The following is a 23,348-nucleotide window of genomic DNA, read 5'->3' on the forward strand; positions in this document are numbered from 1 at the left end:
GTTTCTACAGTGTAGTTGCTTATTTGGGCTCGTTTCCTAATGTTTAAACCAGTGGTTCTCAAACATTTGCATGTCAAGGACCCCCAAATTAATATGCATGTATTGTTGTGCCACTTGCCAGGGACCCCCATACAAGATTTGTGTTGTTCAAATGTTTAAAAATAATATTAAAAAAAAATCTTCAAGATTGTTTTGAAAACGGTAGATCTACAAGCTTGTAGATCTGCTATTTTCAATTAGCCTAGTTGCTTCATTTTGGGCTTGTTTTCATAGACCTGGTTGCTTGTTTCTCTCGCAAAAATAATCTGGCAACGCTGAGAACACTCAGTGCGCATGTTCCGTGTCCCGATCCCAGCGTGTGTGTGTGTGTGTGTGTGTGTGTGTGTGTGTGTGTGTGTGTGTGTGTGTGTGTGTGTGTGTGTGTGTGTGTGTGTGTGTGTGTGTGTGTGTGTGTGTGTGTGTGTGTGTGTGTGTGTCTGTGTACGTGTGCGTGTGCGTTCCAACTGAACTCACACTCACAGCACACACACATTCACACGCGCGCTCGCGCGTGCGATTGTGTGTGTGTGCTGCTGTGAGTGTGAGTTCAGTTGGAACTTGAGCTCCATGTCTTGCAGACTCAGACTCAGAGCAGAAGTTGGACCTCTCAGATCAGATGAGTTTTTTTAGCAGCACTAAAGCCACATGATCATTGGAAGCAGATCAAGGACTAATAATGTCGGTCAATAAAACAAAGAAAGTGAAGATGGCCACGAAATCCTGTCCGGAGTGCGACCAACAGGTGAGGAATTAATAATACACACATTTTGTTCTTGGTTGGATTCACCTATTTTTTAGTTGTTATTATTATTATTTTTTAATCGATCAGCTTGGTTGGGGGATTTGTTTTATCTTTAGGACACACACACACACACACACACACACACACACACACACACACACACACACACACACACACACACACACATTTTTTTTAAATTCACGTATTTAGTTATTATTATCTTTTTAATCGATCAGCTTGGTTGGGGAATTTGTTTTATCGTGAGGACACACACACACACACACACACACACACACACACAATGAGGAAATGGCATCTCTCCATATCGCCTAGTATAATATATGGAGGCGATCATCATAATGATAATTCATAGATAATCTCCCTATAACACTGGGCCAGTGCGGGAGGATGATGGTGTGTATCGATCACATAGATCTGTGTCAATATGTATTTGGGATCAATAAACGCAGCCATACCGCGTGACGTCTCCTTCACAGGCTAACAGTGTTAACAGCGTTTCCACTGATATAGATACATTGTAGCGATCACATCATATGGCTGCAATATAATGTGTACATAACACACACAATGGAACAACGCATTGCCTTATGTTCATTTAACTCATGTATATAGCCTTGGATCAAGACTATCATGGATGTATTTAATCGAGTCTGACTTTTACTTTCGTAGCTACGATATAAAAATGTCAAAATCGATCAAAAATACATCTGTGATAGTCTTGATCCAAGGCTTACTTAACTCTTGAGAGTCACACATGTATGAATGTAACACTGAGGATGTGTGTACTAGTGTAGGAATGATGTGGTCTAACTATATTTACCCATCTGTTTCTGTCTCTAGATTCCAGTTGCTTGCAAGTCTTGTCCTTGTGGCTTTGTATTTATTAGCAGAAAGCTGCTCAATGCCAAACTTAACGACAGAGGCTCTCCAGCAATAGCAGGTAAAAAGAAAAACAGACAGACACACACACACACACACACACACACACACACACACACACACACACACACACACACACACACACACACACACACACACACACACACACACACAAAAGCCATATTACATTTCATGTGATGTCAGCCAAATGTTCCAAGAAGACAATGGCACATTGTCAGTTATGAAAATGTGTATGATCATAATATAGGCCCTATATCATGATCATACACACACATTGGTAACCTTATATTATAGGGTTACCATTGTGGAGTACTCAACGGTTGGACTGTGTTGTTTTTAAATCATAGTTAAAGAAGTATGCATACAGTTTATTCAAAGACAATTTTTTAAATAGTATTCCTTTTTTTGTCTCTGAAGCTGGACTGTCCTTGTCCCTGAAAACAAACACATCCACACGTAACCGTCACGTTTTTATGAATAATAAGAGTGGAGTTGTTTGAATAGAAAGGAGTTTTGACTAGAGCAGAGAGCTGCAGTGTTGCCAGAGTGTGTGAGAGAAATAAGCAACCAGGTCTAGAAAACAAGCCCAAAAGAAGCAACTATAGGCCACATGAGCACTTTAAACCTACATTGTATATACATTGGCCGTTTGAAAATAGCCGATCTACAAGCTCACAGCGTGCGTTGTGGGCTTGTGGATCTGCTATTTAAAAATGTATAAAAGAATAAAATGTGGAATATTTGGGAAGATTTTTGAAACATTTTAACAACACAAATCTGGTACGGGGCTCCCCTGGCACAAAACGTTTTCAGATGGGGGTTATTAGGGACAAATACGTACTAATTTGGGGGTCCATGACATGAAAACATTTGAGAACCACTGGTTTAAATAATAATTAAAAAAAAAAGAAACAAGTCCAAGCAACTACTCTTTAGAAACAAGCCCCCCCAAAAAACGCAACTCGCATACTACCAAGATTTACAAGCAACTTTACAGAAAAATAAGCCCAAAGTCGCTTATAATAAGTGGACATGGCAACACTGGAGAGCTGGCTGGTTTAAATAGCTGTTTGCTCTGTGTGGGGGAGGGGATTCTCTCTCACTCTCTCAGCACTGTTGAAATTAGGCTACAGTACAAGGCCTACTTGTCAATGTGAAAGGCAGTTTCACCCACATTATTTGCCTGTTCATTTTTGGCTTCCTAAATGTTGTTTAAAACAGTGGTTCTCAAAAATGTATTGTATTTGTCCACGGACCCCCCCCCCCCCCCCCCATTATTTTGAGAATTGCAGATCTACAAGCTCACAACGCGTAGGCTATTTTCAAATATCCGATGCTCATGTGGCCTAGCTTCTTTTGGGCTTGTTTTCATAGACCTAGTTGCTTATTTCTCGCGCAAAATCTAGACGCACATATTTTGTACCCCGTGGTTTTTTTAAACGCCCTCGAACAACTTTTCACCCATTCTCCCCAGTATTTCACAGATGCTCACTGTTGCCAAGGAAAGAAACTAAGCAAATATTGGTTGAGGACCTGTCCTGGTTTAATTCTCCTTTTTAGTTGGGCTGGGCAATTAATTAACCCAAAAAATGATCAAAACCAATATTTAGAACCAATAACTGACTGACCGAAAAATCAAGAAGTATGTTTTCTTTCATTTTTATTTATTATTATATATAATGTTTTTTTCTCCTTTTTATTTATTATTATATATGAACAAATGGATACAAACTAATTATTCTAGATTGTCTTTAGTCGTATTAACCACTTAACCTTATTATACTTTGTTGTACAATAGTGCCGTACAGAAAATGGTGAAAATGACCGATCGACAAGCTCACAACGCGCTTGTAGATCTGCTATTTTCACTATTTAAAAAAAAAAGCTTTCATTAACCGTAATCGAGGCCAAAGCTTGAAATCATCGTGATATTGATTTGAAGTCATATTGCCGAGCCCTCTCTGGACTCTAAATTGAATGTATATGTATATATTGCGTTCTGGTTTGCATAAGTCATGTGAAATAAACGTGCACCTAGTTTCTGTTTGCTCTAGTCTACATTGTTAAAGGTAGATTAAGTACGAGTAATATTATAGCGGTGTTAATTACACGGGTATTATGCGTGTTGTAATGTAGGCTTACATGTTACAACACATAACTTTGATTTGAGAAGTGATTATCTTGATTCTTGAATAAAGAATAGGTATCATTTAATAGATTACATTGTAAATTAATTGTGGAGGGAACCAATGACCATATTTTAATTATTGCTCAAAGTGTTTTATACTTTGTTGCACACCGAAAAATTGCAGATCTACAAGTTGTGGCCTTGTAGATCGGCCATATACAAATAAGTATATAGGATAGTGGTAAAAAATGCCCCCTCCCCTCTCTGTTTTAATTTTACAAATTGAACCATATCTCTGTCCATATCGTGGAGTTTAAAGTTCAGAGCAGTGAAACTCCTGATGAATAATGAGTCTGATATCGTTGCGTTTTGGCTGTTTTTGGGGCACGGCACGCAACTTAGGTTTAAATCAGACACCTCACACCAGTGTTTATTTTGGCAGCAAATTTTGACTTAGTTTGAGTCATACTCTTTTGAATAAAATTCCAGTTTTATTTTAGTCATATTTTAGTCATCTGAATTGTTATAGTTTTAGTCTAGTTTTAGTCGCCTAAATATCATAAGATTATAGTCGACTAAATCTACAGTTGATTTAGTCGACTAAAATGTATTTTCGCGAGCCATGATGGCATCGCAATGGATGATTTTACACTTGGTTGCATGCTGAAAATAGCAGATCTACAAGCTCACAACGCGTCGCGCTGCGACGCGTTGTGAGCTTGTAGATCTGCTATTTTCAGAGCGCAACACCCGAGCGCAACCAAACATAAAATGACTTGTCTTTTAGTTCTACTGGATCTCTTCTCCACGAGTCCCTCCATAAGATTTTAGTGTAGTTTTTTATTTGTTGACGAAATTGTCAATATAGTTAGTCTTAGTTTTAGTCCTCATAGCTTAGTTTTTAGTTAGTTTTTATTTAGTTTTCGTCAGTGATAAAAGGTAGTCGACGAACACTTTCCATCATAGTTTTAGTCGACAAAATCAACACTGTCAGGCACTAATCTTCACTTGAGTAATAATAATCCACACCTTGATTGATCATCAGTGCTTGAGCAAGGTGTGGATGGGGACATCCTGAGTGGAGGCTGGAATGTGTTCCACAGGGAAACACTGCAGGGGGTTGTTGTGGCTGTGATGTGATGTGTGTCGTATGGGAGTGGGACTGTAAATGTTTATGTTAAGACAGAGAGCATTTTCAGGAATGCTGAATAGACACAAGCTTACTGAGCAGAGTGTTTTTCAGCCCCAGGCCCCAGTTATTAAAAGCTTCTTTTGGGCCTGTTTTCATAGACCTAGTTGCTTATTTCTCTGGCAAAATCTGGCAACACTGGCCCAGACCCAAAAGATAAATTTTCTCCGGAACCCAAACTTAAACTAAAATAAGTCATGAATTTAAACACTTATAAGCCCCATTTCAGAAATAGTGAAAATAACAGATCTACAATCTCGCTATGCGATGCATGGTGAGCTTGTAGATCTACTATTTTCTCACATCTGAAACTCAAACTGTGTGGATGTTCTTTTTTATGTCTGAAATTCTTTTGAAATCATTATATGGTTATATTTACTTGCGAAAGTTGCGAGTTGCGACCCATAAGAATTGTTGCGTGACACAAAAATGGATCCTGACCCATTGTTTGAGAAACACTGGTCTACAGGGACAAACAAAAAAAACATGTTTTGAAGAGCTTTTACACAGCTGGGTGACACTAGCTTTTTATTTTGGGTGGGTGGAGGGGGGATTGCCCTGGAGGGGGCATTCCCCTCTCTACCAGTAAAGATGTCTTCCATTTCCCTTCACTGCCAGTGTGGAAGACTGTAAAACCCTGAGTGTTCATTTGATAGTTTAAGTCTGAGAGTGTGCCAGGGTCATTTCGGGACATTAAGTACAATGTAGGCACTGGGCAGATGTATGTATGCTTGTACACAGAGCGACTCTCAAGTGAGAGATCAGAGTCAAAAGAACCCCAGGCAACAAAGGACAGGGTAAATGGTTACTTATAACTAGAGTGCAAAGAAAACAATTATCCACCATAACCCTATGGTTAGTTGACTGGAATCCCCCAGGGCTCTGCACTATAGTAGCCGATCAATGAGCTCAAAATGTGCCACTGTGTGTGTGCTTGTAGATCTGCTGTTTTAGCTGAATGTTCGCCCCCAGAATAGGGAGGGGTGGTTTAACAGCTGAGCTACAAAGTCAAAGTAGGATACTTTGATGACTTCCTTTTTGATGTTTGTTGAAAGAAAAGAAAAGAAAAGAAAGAAAAAATAACATAAATGGAAGCATTTCTTTTAATTTATGATTCTATGCAGCACTTCAATACAAATATTTAAAACAAGGTAACTAGGGTACCAGGTAAACGTCAAACCTAGCCTCTGTCTAAACATGCTATCTAACAGTGGTGGTAAAAGTATCGATACTGCAATGTTGTAGCAATGTAGTAGTGCAACTCTGTAAGCAAGTAAAAGTCCGGAAGTAAAAAGTAAAACAAGTAAAACATTTACTTGAGTAAAAGTACATAAGTATTATTGGTATCAAAATGTACTTAAAGTACCAAAAGTACAAACTCAAAGTACTCAGTCTGCAGAATGTCCCATTTCACAAGTTTTCAAATGTATGAAAATCTTTTGAAAATAGCAGATCTACAAGCTCACAATGCGCATTGTGAGCTTGTAGATCTGCTATTTTCAAATGGCTGAAACGTATATAGGGCGGAGGTGGAATGTTTTGTGATGATAATCAAAATTTACAAAGTAACTAGTAAAAGTAAAAGTGTAATATTTGCCTCTGAGATGTAGTGGAGTAGAAGTAAAAGTATTGAAAACTGTAAAAGTACTTAGTTACTTTACACCACTGCTATCTAAACATATGATTTATCTAAACAACACAACACATGAGAACAAGTAACCAACATACATGTGTATGCTATGATAGTGTAACTACTAGAGTTCAAATAACACTCAGGACTTTATAACGTGGAAACGGGATGGGGAAACCATGCTATGTCTCATTGTTTCAGCTCGAGGGGGAAATGAACAATAGCCCCCTGTGACACACGCACACACACACACACACACACACACACACACACACACACACACACACACACACACACACACACACACACACACACACACACCAGTGGAGTAAAGTAACTAAGTACATAAGTATTTTTACTTAAGTACAATTTTGAGGTATTTTTACTTTACTTTTTCAGTGCTTTTACTACACCCCACTACATCTCAGAGGCAAATATTGTACTTGCGATGCGACTCATTGTGAGCTTGTAGATCGGCTATTTTCAAAGGATTTGTATACATTTTGAACTTGTGAGATAGGACATTCTGCATAACGAGTACTTTTACTTTTGTACTTTAAGTATATTTTGGTACTGTACTTTTACTCAAGTAAATGTTGAATTCTGGACTTTTACTTGTTTCTACATTGCAGTATTGATACTTTTACTTAAGTAAGAAAAGTGAGTACTTTATCACCGCTGACACACACTGTAGGTCTTTTTGTTAGAATGAACGTCCTCTAGTTTAGACTTAATATCGACGTCTGGCACGATGTAACTTGGTTAAACGAGAATCCATCTGTATAGGCGACACACTGTGTGTGTGTGTGTGTGTGTGTGTGTGTGTGTGTGTGTGTGTGTGTGTGTGTGTGTGTGTGTGTGTGTGTGTGTGTGTGTGTGTGTGTGTGTGTGTGTGTGTGTGTGTGTGTGTGTGTGTGTCTGCTGTTTTTCAAGGATGTTTAACTTTAAACATCCCTTTGTTGTATTGTGCAGGGCAGCAAAGTGATGGCATTCCACACAATGGGGAGTGGTTACAGGCTATTGATTACTGTCAGAGTGCTTGCTCAGAAACAGTCCAGTATTTGTCAGTGAGTGTTATGGAGCGTGGTGGAAAGTAACTAAGTAGGCTACATTTACTTAAGTACTGTACTTAAGTACAATTATGAGGTATGTGTACTTTATTTGAGTATTTCCAATACATGTACTTGAAAACTTTAGTTACTAGTTACTTTTCAGATATAAATTATGATATAATGAAACGTACATTAACCACTTTAGCCCTATTTTATACATATAGGCTATTTGCAAATAGCCGATCTACAAGCTCAGAACGCGTCGCATCGCGACGCGTTGTGAGCTTGTAGATCTGCTATTTTCAAATATTTAGTACTTTTACTCTTGGTACTTTAAGTACATTTTGATGCCAATACGTTTGTACTTTTACTCAAGTACATTTTTAATTCCGGACTTTTACTTGTAACAGAGTATTTTCATATTGCAGTATTGGTACTTTTACTTAAGTAAAGAATTTGAGTACTTTTTCCACCACTGGTTATGGAGCGTACGGGAGACGGGCTGGATGTATGCCGGAACTGACACAATTATTACATAATAATCTCCTGTGAGCCTGTACGTAGAATGGAAAATCTGCTATTTCTGAAACGTCTTGAAAGTATAAAATGACTTAATATCTCTGCTGTCGCCCACTCCCGGAAATGACCAAAACAAGACAAAAAGTGGAGTTAGGAGGTTTTGTTCATCATTGATGAGAACAGCTGAATGGACCTCCAAGCTCACAATGAGGTTGGAGGTCAAAACAAAAGGGGTGGAGCCTGGAGTCAGAAAAAAACAAGCTAACTCCGACCACCCCCTTTTGGTGGATTTAACTGGTTTAGCAGAAGGTTTGAGGATCCAATGGAGCTAGCTGGTTTTCTCTGAAACACCTTTTAACCCATTAAAGGAGAATTTTGGACTAAAGTTGTCTTACCTTTTCTATGACGTTATGATATCTTAGGATGAATGGTACTGGTTGGTAAGAATGGTAAGAAAACTTTAGTCCAAAATTCTCCTTTAAGACCTGAGGCGATTCTTACAAAAAAAATCTAAATCCTAACAGTTTTTGGAAAAAAACAAAAAATAAATGTTTTGAAGATTTTTCAAAAACAGCAGATCTACAAGCTCATAGCGCGGCACTCGGTGCCGCGCTATGAGCTTGTATATCTGCTATTTTTGAATAGCCAAAGAACTCTAAAGTGACACGGATGCGTTCCAGGTCTCAATGGGTTAATCACACAGATGTAAAGGGTGTTCAATAGCACTGATTTATGGGAAAAAAAATGCAAAAGTGGAAAAATAGAGTTGGCTGGTTTCTGCCCGACAGCAACGAATACTATTGGCTATAGTACATTATTTATTTAGATTATTTATTGTGTTATTGTCAGTCATGTCTGGGTATATTTAAGTAGTCGTTTGTCATATCTGCCCTGTGCAACTTGTGTTTACAAAGCCTAAAAGGCAAACAGAAACGTACGCCTTGTGCATATGTTCCCATTGTCGATGCCAAATATACACAGTTACGTTTTTAATTGCAGTTATTTGTATGACACGTCAACTAGGACGCAGGACAAGTTTTTTTTTATTATCATGAGGTACATTATTATGGTAGAATTATGCACCTGTGAATCTGTGTATGCTCCTACAAAATATGATTGTGTTGCATAAATATGACCGCTACCGTCATCCATCCACTCATTCATTAATTCATTCATTCATTCATTCATTCATTCATTCATTCATGCTCGGATGAGACAGAAATTAAAGGACAACTTTGTTTTTTTACAACCAAGGTTTATGTTTTAGATTGTAATTAAAGTAAATAAAAAAGGAGTTTTTTTTAATGTACTGCTTTCTATAGTTTTAGCAATTTTCGCCATCTTTTTTTACAGTGGGCGGGGGCATTCTGTCCGGTGGCTAAATATGTCTTTTTTTTACACAATAACCAGTCGTTTTCTTTTTTATTATTTACAGTAGCTCTTCTAGCCCCCAATAACTCACATCTGGCCATCAAAGACCACAGGACCTTTTTTATTGTGTAAAAAAGGCATATTTAGCCACCGGACAGAATGCCCCCGCCCACTGTAAAAAATATCGCGAAAATTACTAAAACTTTAGAAAGCAGTAAATGAAAAACAAAGAACACTCATCTTTTATTTACTTTAATTACAAGCTAAAACATAAACCTTGGTTGTAAAAAAACAAAGTTGTCCTTTAAGACCAACCACAGTTCTGTTGTTGTAGAGACCCTCAGACTGCTGTGTGATCATAATTGTTATTATTCTGACGTTTCCTACTGTATAAACCACATGAACCCTAGCGTCGCTATTATTCTGGGTCAAACATTTGGTAAGTAAAAATAATAGCAGATCTACACACACACGTTGAGAGCTTGTAGATTCTGCTGTTTTTAGCAAAGAGATTTGATGTAGAGAGACAAAGGGGGTGGGGGGGGCTAGTATAGTGGGGGACCCCGGTCAGTGATGTCTATATAGGGTTTAAAGTGGTTAGCATGCCAAAAGCAGACATGGACGTCATGAATTAAAACATCCCTCGGATGTTTTAACCCATTAAGACCGGGAACACATCTGTGTCTTTTTTAGATTTGTTTGGGCTAATAAAAAATAGCAGATATACAAGCTCATAGCGCGGCACTCGCGCTATGAGCTTGTAGATCTGCTATTTTTGAAAAATCGTGAACATTTGTGCAAATCTTTACAAATGTCTTCTAAATCCTAACAGTTTTCTGAAAACAATTATGTTGCTACTATCAGTGGTTCTCAGAGTTTTTCATGTCAAGGACCACCCAAAATGATAAGCATTTGGCCACCGACCCCCATCAAAATATGTTGTTCCAGGGACCCCCCCGAAGCAAAGATTTGAGTAAAACAATATGTATTCAAAGATTTGCACAAAATGTTCATGATTTTTCAAAAATAGTGCCGCACTACGAGCTTGTAGATCTGCAGCTAAAGTATAAAATAATCGCTATAGCTCAAGTCTAAAATGACAGGCATGCGTTCCCGGTCTAAACGGGTTAATTTAAAACTTAAGTTCTATCTGTGTTTCCCTGTGCCTCCATGTCCACCCTGTTTACAGTTCAACAGTTCAACCCTGCAGCACTCTGCTCTATTATGACAACATTAAGCAATCTCTCTCTCAGTTTAAATTCATTTCATTCAAAGGGGCTTTATTACTGGAAGGGGAAACATACGTTTACATTAACAAAGCAGAGCTGTGTCGCACTCACATTGCAACATGGCATTCAAATAAACGATGTAGAAAACTTAAAAAAGAAGGAAAGAATTTAGCTTTCGCTGTTAAAAATACTACATACATACATACATACATACATACATACATACATACATACATACATACACATTTTTAGATTTGAGCAAAAAAAGCATTCTTTTACACTTTGGCTATTCAAAAATAGCAGATATACAAGTTCATAGCGCGGCACCGAGTGCCGCACTATGAACTTGTAGATCTGCTATTTCTGAAAAATCGTGAAAATGTGTGCAAATCTTTGAATATATATATATATATATTTAAAGCGAATACTTTTAACTCAAATCTTTGCTTCTGGTGGGTCGCCTGGAACAACATATTTTGAGATGGGGGTCCGCGGCCAAATACATATCATTTTGGGGGTCCTTGACATGAAAAAGTTTGAGCACCACTGATATAGAAACATATGTTTTTCAGGATACTGTTGGGATTTAGAAGGCATTTGTAGAATCGGCTTCAGGTCTTAATGGGTTAAATGTATTTCTCTCTCTCTCTTGTACTCTCTCTCTGTCTCACTTTGTCTCTCTATCTCTATCTCTAAAATGTGACTTGGTTTGTTGTCATTTGACCTTTATGGCATTGATTCACTGTTCATTGTTCAGTTTTTTTTACACATTAGTTATAGTTCAATATGATGATGTAAATTGTTATTTAAACCCAAAAGGCCACACAGTAAATCATAACACCATTACCATGCCATGGTATGTATTTATACACTTTATACAGTATGTGGGCAGTAAATGCATTTGTGTTCTGTTCTTCCAGACAAGTTGGACATAAAACGTAGGAGAACGGAGCGCATCCGCAAAGACAGGATTGACTCCCCTTCGACCAATGACATGGAGAATAGGAGAAGATCCCGGTCCAATAGCCAATCGGATCCCATCCGGCGAGGGCGTGGCAGACCTAAGACAGTGGGTCTGAAGAAGCAGGAAGAAGAGAAAGGTAAACAGTGCCTTACACATTGTTATTCACATGTTTGGCATTGCAGGCCTATTGGCATGTTATCTCCAAAATGTACGCCTATGTTACGTCTTGTTGTAGACAGTATCACACAAAAGTAGTTTTTTTCCTGTTTTCTGAAAAAAACTATGTTTCTATGTTAGTGGTGCTCAAACTTTTCAATGTCAAGGAAAAAAAATTATATGTATTTGGCCGCCGACCCCCATCTCAAAATATTTTGTTCCAGGGACCCCCAGAAGCAAAGATTTTGGGTTAAAAATGTTCGCTTTAAAACAATATTATATTGCAAATCTTGGAATATAATATTGTTTTAAAGCGAACATTTTTTTACACTCACGAGCTATGGCTCGGCACTCGGTGCCGCGCTATGAGCTTGTAGATCTGCTATTTTTGAATAGCCAAAGTGTAAAATAATGCTTTTTAGCTGAAATTGAAATATGACACAGATGCGCCCCAGGTCTTAAAAGGTTAAGTGTGTTTGTTTTTTATAAATATTCAACTAAGGAAAAGTATGAACAAGAGCTTGTAATTAAATAATAACTATGTTGGATCCATTTGAACATAAAAGGTTCTTTTTTCCATTTACTGAAAAGTAACGGTTTTGGACATAAAAGCTTTCCACGGAAAGCGACAGTAATGGTAGTATGAGACTTTGTTTGAAGGTTTTGTTTATTCATGAAAACATCAACTTAAGATTATAATGAATCTATTTTTATGACATACAAGCTGTATGTTTCCTAAAATCCTAACCAGATGAAACGCCATGCATTAAATAATGCATTACATCACTTGTCTAAATAAACTCTGAATCCACAATTCCACTGGGATCAAGATTATCCTAAGTTTAAGAATAAGGTGGGGATCGGATCACTAAATCCAACTCCCAGGATGAAAGATCAGAATGTAATCCGCCTGCCTCAGTCAGTCAGTTTGTCTGTCTCTCTGTCTGTCGTGCAAAGAAACAAACTTAAAAACCATTGAGGCCTGAGGTGCCGATTCTGCAAAATGTCTTCTAAATCCTAAACGGTTTTCTGAAAAACGTATGTTTCTATATCAGTGGTTTTCAAACGTTTTCATGTCAAGGACCCCCAACACGATATGAATTTGGTCACACGGACCCCCATCTCAAAATATTTTGTTCCAGGGACCCCCCAGAAGCAAAGATTTGAGTTAATGTTGACTTTAAAAGAATATATATATTCAAAGATTTGCACACGTGTTCACGATTTTTCAAAAATAGCAGATATACTAAGCTCATAGTGCGGCACTCAGTGCCGCGCTATGAGCTTGTATATCTGCTATTTTTGAATAGCTTAAGTGTAAAATAATGCTTTTTAGCTCAAATGAAAAAGTGACACAGGTCTTAATGGGTTAAAACATTATCATTTATCAAGGGAACAGCCGTGTTGACTTGTATACTAGGTCACTTGCGCTGAAATGGGGGGGGATGGTCGCCCTTTTTGTCCGCCCACCTTTCAGTCTGTTCACCCCCATTGTGTAGAGATGGTGTTTGTGTATTGGCCGTTCTCTCACCGACCTGAGAGCTGTCTCTGCTCTGTCCCGTCCCTGACACTCGTTATGTGTTAACGGTTAACCGCTGTGCAGGTCCGCCACCAGCAGCAGATTGGTGTGTACATAACAACAGCTGACAAACACCCTGCTTTGCATGGAGACCACTCCCCTGAACTCTGTCATCACACAAACACAGGGCTACAGTGGTTCTCGACCTGTGGGTCAGGATCCCCAGGGGGTCCCCAAATGATTTGGGGGGGGGGGGGGGGGATATGATTTTCTTAATGTGCGACATTGTTTTCTCACTCAACAGTAAACAAACCATCATACAGTATAAGTGTATACAGGGTATCTGCACATTTCACAAGTGACAATTTAAGGACTTTTAAGACCTTTTTAATGCTGCAAAAAAATCAGACAATTACTGTGTCAAAAGTAATAAACAAACTATGCTATTAAAAAAATGTCAAACATTGGCCAAATTATGAAATATTACTTGAGAAAGAGGCATAAACAACGCTCACAACCACGCCTCACAAGCTCACAACCCCTCGTGAGCTTGTAGTTCAGCTATTTTCACAATATGTATCTGTGGAACCAAGTCAAACAATATAATGCCACAACTCCTAGTGCTTGTGATTTCATTCTTTGTGGGGGGTCCCCAGTTCAAAATATGTTTTTTTTTGGCCTGAAAAGGTTGAGAACCACTGCAGTAGCCTACTAATAAAAAAAAGAGTTATGTGTTTTGACAACCTATCTATTACACAAGTAGGCGTTCACATCTCTGACTGTCATATCTAATGATAGAGCGTTATTACAATATTTTTGATAGTTTGATGTTGAGGCTTAAGATTATTGAAACAGGTTTGTTTCAGTGTGGTGGACATTTCACCCACAGGGCAATTAGCAGGACAATTAACAAGTTAACCAGTGATCTTGCCCATGTTGACATAGTTTCTGCGACAACAGGAGTTGTAGTTTTAATAACAAAAGGAGTGCTTCCTATCTCTTCCAGACGCAAATAAATCTTTTTAACTCTGCACTCCAGAGTAGCCCCTGTCTCTCTCTAGACATAGCCAGCCGTTTTGTAGACAAGAAACTGATAACCATATAAACACAATTATGCACATTTATTGTTGTCCTCATCTTTTATTTTATTTTTTGAATATCTTTTTATTAGTTCCGTGGGGGAAATTCAGTGTTCAGCTTCACCCAGCTGATGGCTGCTTAGATCATTGGTTCTCAAAGTGGGGTCCGGGGACCCCCAGGGGTCCTTGTGTGGGTACCAGGGGGTCCCCAGCTTAATTGGTTAATTTAGTGTCACAATCATTTGAACCACTTTAACCATGTTTTAGACTTTGGCTATTCAAACATAGCAGATATACAAGCTCATAGTGTGACACAAATCTCAAAAGTGTTTGGAAAATGTTGAATCATTTTTAATACAAATCTTCTATTCTGGGGGTCCCTGGCACAAATTATTTTCAGCTGGGGGCCAAAAGCATATGATTTTTTGGGGGGACCTTGACTTGAGAATGTTTGAGAACCACTGGCTTAGATGTTTGTTGAGCCCTCGAGGGTGGGGGGGGGGGGGGGGGGGGGAGAAGCCGTTAGGGGTTATGTGTCTTGATCAGAGGGTCACTTCGACTCATACACCCAAGCCGGAAGGCCAACTGGTGACCTTCTGATTGCAGACGGCCTCTCTACCTACTGTGGTAGCATGTGTTTTAGTCTTCAAAGCAGAAGCAGTGGAGCGCACGTTTGTGTATTTAATCCTAATAAGACATAGTCATAGACATGGATACAATTATAATTAAGAATACTTAATGAAACAATTACGCTGCTCCACATAGGGGCCCGGTTCTCTTAATGTCCCCTCACTTCCTGGTCCTATCTGGCGCCCCCTAATGTAGGTTATCCCAACAGCATGGCGTCGCTGCTATGTGAGTGACGTCTGTCGTGTGTGTCTACCCACTAAGACAAGAAAGGACTATACCAATACTTTGGGCATAAAGTCCAATAAGACAGGGAAGCAATTTGTTCAAGAGGCCATTAACACGTTAGACTTGGAGAAACCTCTAACAGACAGACATCCTTAGCTCTTCAGATACAGTTCAAAGGCCAATAGTTGTGATAGTTGACAATATAAACCCCGTCAAGAATGTATGTATCCACGAGTACGAGCATGAACACGTTAAGGAGGGAGAGCTCACACACTCACACAGGGAGGTTGAAGGAGACTATGCAGGTAAAAAGTACTCAAATGTTTTACTTAAGTAAAAGTATCGATACTGCAATGTAGAAGTACTCTGTTACAAGTAAAAGTCCGGTGTTCAAAATGCACACAGTAAAAGTACAAAAGTATTGGTAACAAAATGTACTTAAGTAACAAAAGTAAACGTACTAAAATGTTTGGAAATTGCAGATCTACAAGCTCACAACGCGTCGCATCGTGACGCGTTGTGAGCTTGTAGATCGGCTATTTTCAAATAGCCTAGGTATAGAATAGGACTAAAGTGGTTAATGTATGTTTGTTTTATAATGCAATAATTTATGTCTGCAAAGTATCTAGTAACTAAAGTTTTCAAATAATTGTAGTGGAGTAAAAGTACAATATTTGCCTCTGAGATGTAGTGGAGAAGAAGTAAAAGTACTGAAAATTGGAAATACTCCAGTAAAGTACATATACCTCAAGAAAAGTGTTCTTAAGTACAGTACTTGAGTACATGTACTTAGTTACATGTACACCACTGGCATTTAGCAGACGCTCTTATCCAGGGTCACTTACAGTGTGAAATCACAGTCAGCTGAACTCTAGTCTAGTCAACAAACAACCTGGTAAATAGTCTAATAAGTAGAGTTCAAAGAGAACAATGTAGTGTTTCAAAGAAACTAGGATACCAGGTAAACATCAAACCTAGCATATGCCTAAACAGCATGATATCTAAATAACATTCTTAACATTTGTGGTCAAGCAAAAACAAATCAAAATAGCAAAGAATAATCAGAATAGCAAAAAAACAAATAACCAACATACTTGCATAGTATATTATCTAGCATCCAATACACAATGGGACAGACAGTGTCATTTCACATTGATGTCACATAGTAAAATAATTTAACTGTGAGAGTGTACTAAAGAAACCAAACGGACTGGTACATGTTGCACTCTGTCACACTTACAAATGGATAAATGAACAGTGCAGTCATGTTAACGTGTAAACCTCATGAACCAGTTTGACTGTGCCAACTTGTCTAACTCACATGTGACCTACTTCACCTCTTCTTCACACCCAAGTGACAGTTGATCTGCCTGTGACCTCTCTTTGAACAGTGGAGAATAAAGACACTATTTACCGTTTTAATTCAATTCTGGCTGTGGACTGGGCTCTCCTTTTCTTCTGGTCGGTAGAATGGCTAGATCGATTGATTGATTGATCGACTGTCTCTCTCTCTCTCTCTCTCTCTCTCCTATGTTTTTGTTGCCATTGGGACTCTAATGTCTCCTTTTCTGTTTCTATTTGTCCTCTAAAGGATCATGCTCCCTATCACCAGCTTTATGAAGAATATAATGTATTCTTTGATAATATGTAGGACTTTAACAGAGGCTTGTTAGTGTTACATAATTGTTGAATGAAGTTGTTTTCAACTGATCTGGAATATACACCTTATTGATTCATTATTGTACATTATAACTTGATTCCAGTTAGGAAATGCTGCTTTTAGTATCAAATCAGGAGACGTTAATTACAAATGATGGCATGTTCTGAATATTATCATCATATAGGTCATTATATTACACTAAACTGTTTCAAGCCATATTCCAACTGACTCGCAAAATAAATGTTCAGTTCCTGGCCTGGCTTGGCCTGGCTCTGCAATAAGCAGGACAACCAGCGCATGTTATGCCTGATTTACACTTGGTTGCACATGTGTTGCAAACTGAAAACAGCAGATCTAAAAGCTGTGAGCTTGTAGATCTGCTATTTTCGGTATGTGGCTCTGGCATGCAATTAAGTATAAATCAGGTTTGATGACCCTTTGCAAAGTTCCAAATTGCACCCACGGATACAGCCTCCCCCCCCAAAAAAAAAGAGCCAAACTTAAGCTAATGAATCATTCCATTTTCTATTCCGTCCACAGAGAAACAAGAAAAGGAAGTGGACATATATGCTAATCTGTCTGACGAGAAGGCCTTCGTGTTCTCTGTGGCCCTGGCTGAGATCAACCGAAAGATCCTGGGACAAAGACTCATCCTATAAACACGCCCTCACCCCGCCCCCCCCCCCCCCCCCCCGGGACACCCTGTACCCTGAGGATGGGCCAAAGAGAACCTGTAAAGACTCTACGTGAGGAGACACGTGACCAACCCAACATGATACTGGCGGAGCCAGAGACTAAAGACTAAAGGGAGTGGTCACTCAGATGGACCGACTAGCGCCCTGTTTTAAAGTGTCCACACACCCACCCACAGAGCGTTGTAGCTTTGTTATGAACTGAATGCTCGAGAGACGTTTCGTTAGCTCATATGTTAGCGTACAGGCCAGGGAAAAGGAAAAAGGGTAATTCCTTGTGCTGCCAGTCCAATAGATATGAATATGTAGATTAACCACTTAAACCCTATACTTAGTTGACAGGAGCAGGGGCGGATCCCCCATCGCGTAAGATCTGTGAAAAATAGATTCCACTGGACGCCGTGGCGTTGCCTTCCAGCTGCGACGCGGCGGTAGCCGCACCTGATCGCGGCCACTCCACCCACAATGCTTGTGATTCCACCAGAAGCTCTTTTTGTGAGAAGAATTGTCATATTGACATCATCCACCAGTCATAGCATCTAAGCTTAAGGCCCACCAAACCTTTTTCCAGTCATTAGATAATGTTCTGTGTCCGCCAGGGGCCCCCCTCCTGTTTTTGCCTTATACACTAAATATCTTCGAAAATAGCCGATCTACGAGCTCACAATGTTTGCACATCAGCTATTTTTGCCGAATGTTCACCCCAGAATAGGGGACGCTAGGGTTCATGTGGTTAACAACCTCTTTGACTCTCATGGTAATGTTATTACCAACGTTTCATCCATATGACCTCTGTCAAGGTCCACAGACGTTGGTGTGACACCGAGTCCGCTTTGCTTGGCTGTGTTGGAGCGCAGTGTTGTTCTCTTTTCAATTGGACGTTGCCACCACCAGCACCGCGCAAGCAAAGCTGCTGTGCATTTAAATGATTAATTATTAGCCGATCCCCATCAAAAATGTGTTATCCAGCCAGGGACCCGAAAAGATTGGAGTTAAAAATGTTGTTTAAAAAAATATGTACCGTATTCAAAGATTCGCACAAATGTTCAAGATTTAAAAAAAAAAGACGATATACAAGCTCGAGAGTGCCGCGCTATGAGCTTGTAGATCTGCTTTTTTTGAAGTATAAAGTATAAAAATGACACAGATGTGTTCCCGGATTGGTTAATCTGGGAGGTAAATGTAAACTTTTAAATGGCCAAGTATGACTTAACAAGGGATGTGGATCGTTCATTTCTATTGATACTGATTCCACTATCGATATTGCTTATCGATCCGGGGTTCCTTATCGATCCCACTACCAATACTTTTCTATCATTTGGTGGGAAGACGAGACGTTGATACATTCTAACAGGAATGTATTGCTTTTTTAAATGTCTTTACTTAAATGAAGTTGTTGAGTGTTAAATAATATTCCGGCCTATCATTAAATGCAACAATATATTTTGGCTTATCATTAAATACAACCCATTACTAGACATTCCAAATATTCTACCAAAACGGACACATTTTGGTTCAATGTTGGTTCATGTTGCTGAGAGTCTCTTGTTCTCACCCTGGTGCAGACTGACTCATTTAAGATGCTGCAGATTTGATGATGTCATTGATGTCATTGTTAGGCAACGCTGAGTCAGAGCTTGTAGACGTCTTCTCTTTGAACGTTAACACTGTTGAGGTCGAGTTGCTTGGATATCGCCGTGTCCAACTGAATTAAACAACTTGATTAGACAATTAGACCGTTGGTACACTGATTTGATCACATGACATGACCCTGGTCTGTCCACCAGACTTGATGGGAGTATTGATAAGCAAAGCCCTTTGATTTTCAGGTCTGCAATTCGGAACCAGGTCCTTAATAGAACCAGGTTTCCGTCCCCGATCCAGTCCTATTTGAACCAGTTGCATCCATCAAGTTGATCTGAGACGCTTGGCTGTGTTCACCAAGGCGTTTGTATGCCGGTGTGTGTTTTGAGTGGTTTTAAATGGGAGCGGCCTTGTATTTCTGCTATGTTGAAAACGCCAGCGGTTTGACAAGCGTCTGTTCTGTGCTGCGCGTTCACATCTGGCGTTTTTTATCTGGTCGCAGAGAGTTGGAATATTTTCAACTTTGTGTGTTTGTATGAGCGTTTTAGAAGAGGGCCATGCCCTTTCAGCTGTGGAAACAATGCTTTGGTGACTGTGGACACGGCCTCAGTGCAGTTTGTTGTTCTCCTCAGTTTCTTATACAGAATACTGTGCCACCAAAATCTTTCATTATTCAACCTGAAACCTGGGAAATGTTAATAGGAACTACAGGAATATAGAAATGCATCTCATGCTTAGATTATTTTTCAAATGAAAGGCATTCTGTTACACATGGTATAGATTTTTTATCTTGTCAGTGATCTCAAACAAATGGTAAAGATATCTGATACTGTACCTGCTCAATACTCGACTACTATTGGGTCCTCCACACCAATTTTTGTACAATGTTTATATTTACATGCACATTAATAACTTGGCCCATTTCTCAGCCCAGTTAAGGCAGCATATCTGCACTGTCGGGTGTCTGTCCAAAACAGCTACTTCTCAGGACATGGGAAAAAAAATCTGTGTTACAATGCACCCAATGTCATTTAATAATAATATTTTTTTATTGGTTCAATATTTCTAAAAAAAAACACAGGTACCCATACCACTTTCAACCTAACATAAATTTTGGGCACGTCCACAATGTCATATGATGAATTATAAAATAGTGCATTAACTGTAATATCGAGATACAAGGTTTCTGACGGCAATGATATGCGGACTGCGAACTATATAAATCATATATAATATAATATGTCATTTATGTTAAACACTGTGTCCTGGATATAGTCAGAATAAAGCCTGGTGTATTTTGACATACGGCTGTGTTGCACGCCGATAGTAGCAGATCTACAAGCTCACCGATGTCGTACGCATTTGGGTTATAAAACTAGTCCAATGCCCTTTCAGAACGCACGCCCCTTCGGTTATGCAATACCCGTTGTGCCCATTGTCAGTGTACCTAGAGCAGTGCCCAATATTATTGCACTAGTGGCCAGTCTATGACGTCATATTGATAACATCATAGTATACAGTATGGGCATAGAAGGGACACAGTCAGACAGATACACAGAGATGTGTTTATTCATTGATAGACGACTGTTGATCCGACTGACTTCACAATGGGCACTGCACTCCCATGGGGCCTCAGCGGTACACATGCTTGTTCATTTAAACCTGGATAGCGCTCCTATTATATTCCCGCTCTTTCATTTAATTGGACCTTGCACACAACCACAAAACTATTGGGATGACATCAATGCATTGAATGGGTCATTAGCAGTCGAAGCCGGTGTCTGACATTGATTCCGCAGCTGTCTGTCTGGTTTGAGATTCGACTGTTTAAACCCTGTTAATTATGGGAAGTGAGGGGAATTATGTAAGCGTAACTACCATCTTAATCTGATTATTCACAGTGAACTGGAGAACTCTGTGCATGTAAATGTAATCAATTTAAACAAGACTTTCAATGTGTGTAAAAAAAAAAGTCCTTTGGAACAGTTTGGTGCTTTTTACAAAAACTGAATCGAAAGGCAAATGTGATTTTAAATTGAGCAAGCCAAATATTACATTTGCTTTTGTGTGCGCTGCTTTTAAACACTTAACCCTTTAAGACCGGGAACGCAGCATCTGTGTGTCATTTTTAGATTTCTTTGGGCTATTTGAATAGCCAAAGAAATCTAAAAATGACACACAGATGCGTTCCCGGTCTAAATGGGTTGAGCCCTGTTTCAAAAATATGATCTACAATGCGATGCAATGCGTGATGAGCTCGTAGATTAGCTATTTTATTAAATGTGTTTTGACATTTTTTGCCTATATGACATGCACAACATAGGGACGTAAGGGTTAAAGTGGATGAGCGCAGATGTCAGTGAAAGGAGCTTGTCTGATTGGTTACTCCCATGTAGCAACCTGTACCTTACATTCAGTGGCTGGTGTGCAACGTTGGGTAACCTATGATGTAACATTAGGTTAACCTATGATTTAATAACTTGATACTGTAACTACTCACTGTATTACTGAGAGACACATTTTGGTGGATATGAAAAACTTTGTCCTCAAATAAATTATTATTGGTAGAATGAATATAAGCTGTATTATTGTGTGTGTGTGTGTGTGTGTGTGTGTGTGTGTGTGTGTGTGTGTGTGTGTGTGTGTGTGTGTGTGTGTGTGTGTGTGTGTGTGTGTGTGTGTGTGTGTGTGTGTGTGTGTGTGTGTGTGTGTGTGTGTGTGTGTGTGTGATACAAACAAAGATAGAGATGTTTACAGAGAAAATGTGTGTAATTGTCAAGGGGAACATATTAGCATTTTTATTGGTGTAAACATTTGTGTGTGTGCATTTACATTCCAAAGAAATATAATGTTTTTTAAATGGATTCATATGCCCATAGGTGCACATGATTGCCATCTGCTGGTGAAATATGGATGTAGGGCAGCCAAATGAGACAGACTGCATCATAAGAGCTTTTGGATGTGATGGGAGCCAGGCCCAGACAGTACTGTGTTAAGGCTGGGAGCCAGGCCCAGACAGTACTGTGTTAAGGCTGGCATATCGCATAATGTGGTTTTTAGGGGTATTGAAGGATGTGATTTGAAATATTCTGTATGCCCAGCTCAAAATTGGCCGATAATGCCTCCAAATTCAGAAGCTTGTAGATCTGCTATTTACTGAGCACGAGCACGACACTGGCACGCAACTAAGTATAATTGAGGCTTAACAGGGAAAAGAGGGCCTTCATGGCTCATGACACTAGAGGAGGGTAGGGTGGTGGTGGGGGGCTGAAAGTAGCTATAGCACAGTCAGGCTAGGGCAGTGGTTCCCAGCCCGCCGTGAAATAATAGGCTCTATGCACAGCAGCCATATTGTAAGACATTCACAGGTGTTACCAATGATACTAATGAAGGCTCTGTTCCATTCTGGTCAGACGGAGTCATATCATTTGGCACCCGATCTACTATGAATCACCCCATTCAATGGAAAGGAATTGCTCCAAATGTTCCCATTCTATGGGGTGGAATTGTACAATCTCTGCAACCCCGCTCACCCAGGTTACCGAAATTACTCCTAAAACCCCATTTAATAGAAAGTCTTCTCCATTGGCTGTTCTCTCGGACACCCCGCCCACCTCTTTCAGACTCGGGTTACAAAAATTACTGCAGAAGTCCCATTTAATGGTATTGAGAGGTTGCCATGGCAACATGGGCTAATATTGCGGTGGTTTTAAATGCATTTTGATTATATAACATTTATATTGTCACATTTATAATTTATTTTTTATTTTCCCGTCCTTCAGTGAATTTATATGATTTTTTTTTTATAATGTATTTATTTATTCATTCTTTAATTTATTTTTTGCTGACCGAAATTGCGTTGCCATTGTGTTTAATTATTAATTATTTAATGATATTGATAATGTAATTTGGGCCATCGTGTTTATTCATTATTAAATGATAAAAATCAGTTTATTTGTTAAGTTTGGTAAGGGAGGGGTGTGGTGGATTGCTCCATTTACAACGCTAACATAAACGAT

General features: G+C 39.2%; 1 protein-coding gene across 1 annotated transcript; it reads left to right on the forward strand.

The window, feature by feature from the left end:
• Nucleotides 1-574: 574 nt before the first annotated feature.
• cUnh16orf87 (chromosome Un C16orf87 homolog) lies at nucleotides 575-21,908 on the forward strand. The gene is made up of 4 exons (XM_084062272.1): nucleotides 575-781; nucleotides 1,643-1,742; nucleotides 11,741-11,920; nucleotides 17,594-21,908. The coding sequence occupies exons 1-4, from the start codon at nucleotides 716-718 to the stop codon at nucleotides 17,710-17,712; spliced, it is 465 nt and encodes a 154-aa protein (XP_083918398.1). The 5' UTR covers nucleotides 575-715; the 3' UTR covers nucleotides 17,713-21,908.
• The last annotated feature ends 1,440 nt before the right edge of the window (nucleotides 21,909-23,348 follow it).

This window comes from Gymnoscopelus microlampas, assembly GCF_963454915.1.
Source record: "Gymnoscopelus microlampas genome assembly, chromosome: 1".
NCBI lineage: Eukaryota > Metazoa > Chordata > Actinopteri > Myctophiformes > Myctophidae > Gymnoscopelus > Gymnoscopelus microlampas.

Coding starts and splice junctions, on each gene's coding strand:
- cUnh16orf87 (XM_084062272.1), top strand. CDS start 716: ATGTCGGTCAATAAAACAAAGAAAGTGAAGATGGCCACGAAATCCTGT. Junction 782..1,642: donor GTCCGGAGTGCGACCAACAG/GTGAGGAATTAA, acceptor TTCTGTCTCTAG/ATTCCAGTTGCTTGCAAGTC. Junction 1,743..11,740: donor AGGCTCTCCAGCAATAGCAG/GTAAAAAGAAAA, acceptor CTGTTCTTCCAG/ACAAGTTGGACATAAAACGT.